General features: G+C 35.2%; 1 protein-coding gene across 1 annotated transcript; it reads right to left on the bottom strand.

The window, feature by feature from the left end:
* Positions 1 to 1,419: 1,419 nt before the first annotated feature.
* On the bottom strand, positions 1,420 to 3,996 carry LOC109191018 (protein FAR1-RELATED SEQUENCE 7-like). The gene is made up of 4 exons (XM_019341606.1): positions 3,367 to 3,996; positions 2,894 to 3,102; positions 2,215 to 2,527; positions 1,420 to 2,121 (listed from the first exon to the last, which is right to left on the bottom strand). The coding sequence occupies exons 1-4, from the start codon at positions 3,994 to 3,996 to the stop codon at positions 1,420 to 1,422; spliced, it is 1,854 nt and encodes a 617-aa protein (XP_019197151.1).
* Between the last annotated feature and the right edge of the window lie 214 nt (positions 3,997 to 4,210).

Here is a 4,210-nt window from a genome sequence, read left to right on the forward strand (position 1 = left end):
TAATTACATATTTCTTCTCTATTCTAACTACTTCTTTTGATGTTAGCTATTTTTCCCCGTGCTTCGACACGAACACTACTTTGTTGTCTGCATCAACACCATCTCAAAAAGTGTTGAAATCATTGACAACAAGATGTTGCCGAAGGGTGTTACTGAAGCTGACAAGTATGAAGATTGCCCAAATCTACTGGTAACTTAACCTTAAACTTGACCTTTCAAACGTTTGTTATACATTTCATGTGAATCATAATCACACTAGTTTCATTTTTGTCCAGATGAATGCTTTGAAAGAGTACTTGACTGCAGAAAAATCCCCCCTACTCCGTAAGATACAAAACCTTCCTGTATCATACTTGGCCATTCCTTGGAAGGAGCTTGACAATGTCATTGATTGTGGCATATATGTCATGCGACACATGGAGTCCTACAAGGGGAATGTTTAAGATTGGGACAGTGGATTCAAGATAGGCACCCATGTAAACGTAAGAGTATAAGATATATTAATTTCAACTTAGATTTGCTTTTTTTTTTTTTTTTTTTTTTTGTTTTGTTTTTTAACATCTTTTTATTTTTTTTTTTGAAGGCTGACTTCATTTGGGAGCTTAGAGCTAAATACGCATCAAACATTATCACATGGGGTAGGAACACTGAAAGATTGCGAGTTATGAAGGTAGCCAAGGATCTCTCAAAGAAGAAGTGAAACTATACCGCTTTTTGGTGTTTGAATATGTTGTGAACATGAAGCAAATCTTGACTGTTGATATTTTGTAATGTGCACAGATATTTTGCACCTATGAATACACAATCTATTGCTGGTAAATGAAAGTTCATAAACTGGCAAAAGGAAAATTCATAATCTGACACATAATTCTCATAAAATCTGAATAGCATAAAATACATAAGCACATACTCTAAATTCATAATCACATATAGGAAAATTCATAATCACATAAAGGAAGATTCATAATCAGATAAAGGAAGATTCATAATCTGAGACATAGAGGAAAATTCATAATCACATAGAGGAAAATTCATAAACTGGTAAGGGAAAGTTCATAAACTGGTAAATGAAAGTTCATAAACTGGCAACGGAAAATTCATAATCTGGCACATAATTCTCATAAAATCTGAATAGCATAAAATACATAAGCACATACTCTAAATTCATAATCACATATAGGAAAATTCATAATCACATAAAGGAAAATTCATAATCAGATAAAGGAAGATTCATAATCTGATACATAGAGGAAAATTTATAATCACATAGAGGAAAATTCATAAACTGGTAAAGGAAAGTTCATAAACTGGTAAATGAAAGTTCATAAACTGGCAAAGGAAAATTCATAATCTGACACATAATTCTCAACCTATATCTAAAAATCATAAAATTCATAAGTACATACTGTTAACATGATCTCAGTCTATAGCTACATCGTGGTCTACATTCTTATTAAAATGAACAAATTGTGAACCCCCGGTGCTTGGATGTACAAGATATCCATCACGAGCAATCTCTGAAATATTTTCCAAGACCAATGATTGGACAGAGCCCTTTGTAATTGAAGCAAGCTTGTTTGCAGCGCTCTTTCTTCCCCTTGCTGCATTGTACTTCTTCTCAATAACACTACTACTCCTTTTATTTCTCACACCTTTACCCCTCCGGCTTGAGGGGTCTTGGACAATACCACTTGACGAAGACACAGCACCCTCCTCAGTGTTCACATCCCCAATCTCAGCTTCAATGTTTTTCCTTGCATTCTCAACGGCTTCATCACATAATTGTCTAGCAACACTGTTATCTTGGCTAGAAACAATAAGCCTTTGAAATTTCCTACTAATCTCAACAGCCCAAATTGAAGAAGGGACACCACCATTATAAAACACAGATGCAATGTCCACGTTTGTACGCTCAACAGCCTTTTTAGTCCATCTTTTTAGAATGTATTTATCGGGAATACTGGAAACACAGTGCACATGAAGTATACGCAAGCAGTGGCAGCAAAGTATTCCCAATTCTGAAAACAGCTTGCAACTACAACATATATCCAAATTGATTGCCTTAAAGGTTACTTCATGCCTTATGATATCTATGTCTGGTCGCCACACGTGATACTTGCACTTACAACCATCGTTCAACACCATTTCTTGATAACAAGAGCTACCTTTCATAAATTGTTCCTCGAACAAAAAATATATCTCAATTGTATAAACCTCTCTAGCATGTGAAAGGAGTTTCACATGATCCAACATCATGGCGGGTACTCCTTGAGAACACCGGAAATCCTCGCCATTTTCCTTACTTCTCCATTCAGATATAACACTCACAAATGATGAATAAAAATCACATAAACCAGCAGTCTTGGACAGCCTCCTAGAAATTGCATGATTTGTGCTTTCACTCCTTTGCGAAGATAAAATACCCCCGGAGAAATAATCCTTGTTGAACGCTGGACACCACTTCTCCCTACAGTCATAAAGCTTCTCTAGCCATGTATTCTTATGACAATTATATTTTGTAACCATCCTGAAAAGGTTAAAACACATGTTTATTACTCATATTCTGAAAATTCATAATCTCATATTACAAAGTTCATAATCATGTAACAGAAAATACATAATGACATAACAGAAAATACATAATTGAATACTGTGAATTCATAATCTCATATTACAAAGTTCATAAATCATATAACAGAAAATACATAATGACATAACAGAAAATACATAATGACATAACAGGAAATCCAGAATTGTATAACTGTGAATTCATAATCTCATATTATAAAATTCATAAATCATATAACAGAAAATACATAATGACATAACAGAAAATCCATAATGACATGACAGAAAATTCAGAATTATATAATGTAAATTCATAATAACATACCTTGTCCAGTAAACCTCAAATTCAGCTTCAGTCTCGGTGTATTTCAACACACAATTAAACATATCCAGAAAATCCTTATGATTCCTCAATGCCTTAATATGCTTCTTCGAATTCTCACCAATATGCCATATGCAAAGACGGTGGCGTGATGTAGGAAACACCATGGAAATGCCAGCAGCCATAGCTGAACATTGATCCGTCATGATAGTCTGTGGACACTTGCCATCCATGGATCTTAAAAACGCTCTAAACAACCACGCAAATGACTCTATCCTCTCATTCATCAAAAAACCACAACCAAACATTACATTCATGCAATGATGGTTCATCCCTACAAAAGGACCACAAATCATATCATATTTGTTAGTGCGGTATGTTGTATCATGCACTAACAGATCACCAAACACCTCATAATCCCTTCTCATTTGACCATCCCTCCAAAAAAAACTACACAATCTTCCATCCAAATCAACTTCGAAATCAAAAAAGAAATCAGCCTCATTAGATTGCCTCCTCCTGAATATCTCAACCAAAGAATTTGAATCCGATCCATCCAAACACTTCAAACTCACAGAAGCCATCGAATTGTAAGCATCGCGGTTGGTAAAGCCAACCAATGGAGAGCCCCCTGACTGATGTTTCAAAAACCTCATACCATCCGCCAATGCAACACCACTACTCTTCATGTCTTTTAAATATTCAAGCTGATTGTTTCCCACTCTTCTATGCGACCGAAGCAGATGACTCTTGCCAAATGAACATAACTCGTGATTGTGCTCTTTCAAGTGTTTTGTAACTGTCCACATCCCATCACCCCCCACATCAAACTGAACAAATGCACCACATCCAGTCCTCATATCAATCTTTGAATAAAGCTTAACACCACTGTTTGGTTTCTGCTTATACCCAGCCTTAGCACAGAAGAACCTCTTCATCTGAATTGACTTAGTAGATGCCTTATAACGTTGTTGGCCTTTCCTCACACTAAAACCAACTCTGTATGCATATCCATTATATAACTCAAAAGCTTCGTCAACATTTCTTACTACAACACCCACCAAGTCTTCATCAACTGCAATTGCAACAAAAATATAACCACACATATACCAACTACTAAACTATGAATGTGGATTTCACCTATAATGAATGTAATATGCTACACTATAGAATTCATAATCTCATGTGAGAACATTCATAATCACAAAGAATAAAATTCATAACATCATATAAGAAAGTTCATAACAAAAACCGGATATCAATAACATTTGTGACATTATGAGCATTCAAAGTTGCATAGATACTCATGGCATTAAATGC

The sequence above is a fragment of the Ipomoea nil genome, unplaced genomic scaffold, assembly GCF_001879475.1.
Source record: "Ipomoea nil cultivar Tokyo-kokei standard unplaced genomic scaffold, Asagao_1.1 scaffold1612, whole genome shotgun sequence".
Lineage (NCBI taxonomy): Eukaryota > Viridiplantae > Streptophyta > Magnoliopsida > Solanales > Convolvulaceae > Ipomoea > Ipomoea nil.

Excerpts from the sequence above, each read along its gene's own strand:
- LOC109191018 (XM_019341606.1), bottom strand. The coding sequence starts at position 3,996 with ATGTGTGGTTATATTTTTGTTGCAATTGCAGTTGATGAAGACTTGGTG. Across the intron at positions 3,103-3,366 it reads ATTTCTTTTTTGATTTCGAA|ACTATCATGACGGATCAATG; the intron begins GTTGATTTGGAT and ends AAGTGTCCACAG. Across the intron at positions 2,528-2,893 it reads TTTGAGGTTTACTGGACAAG|GATGGTTACAAAATATAATT; the intron begins GTATGTTATTAT and ends TAACCTTTTCAG.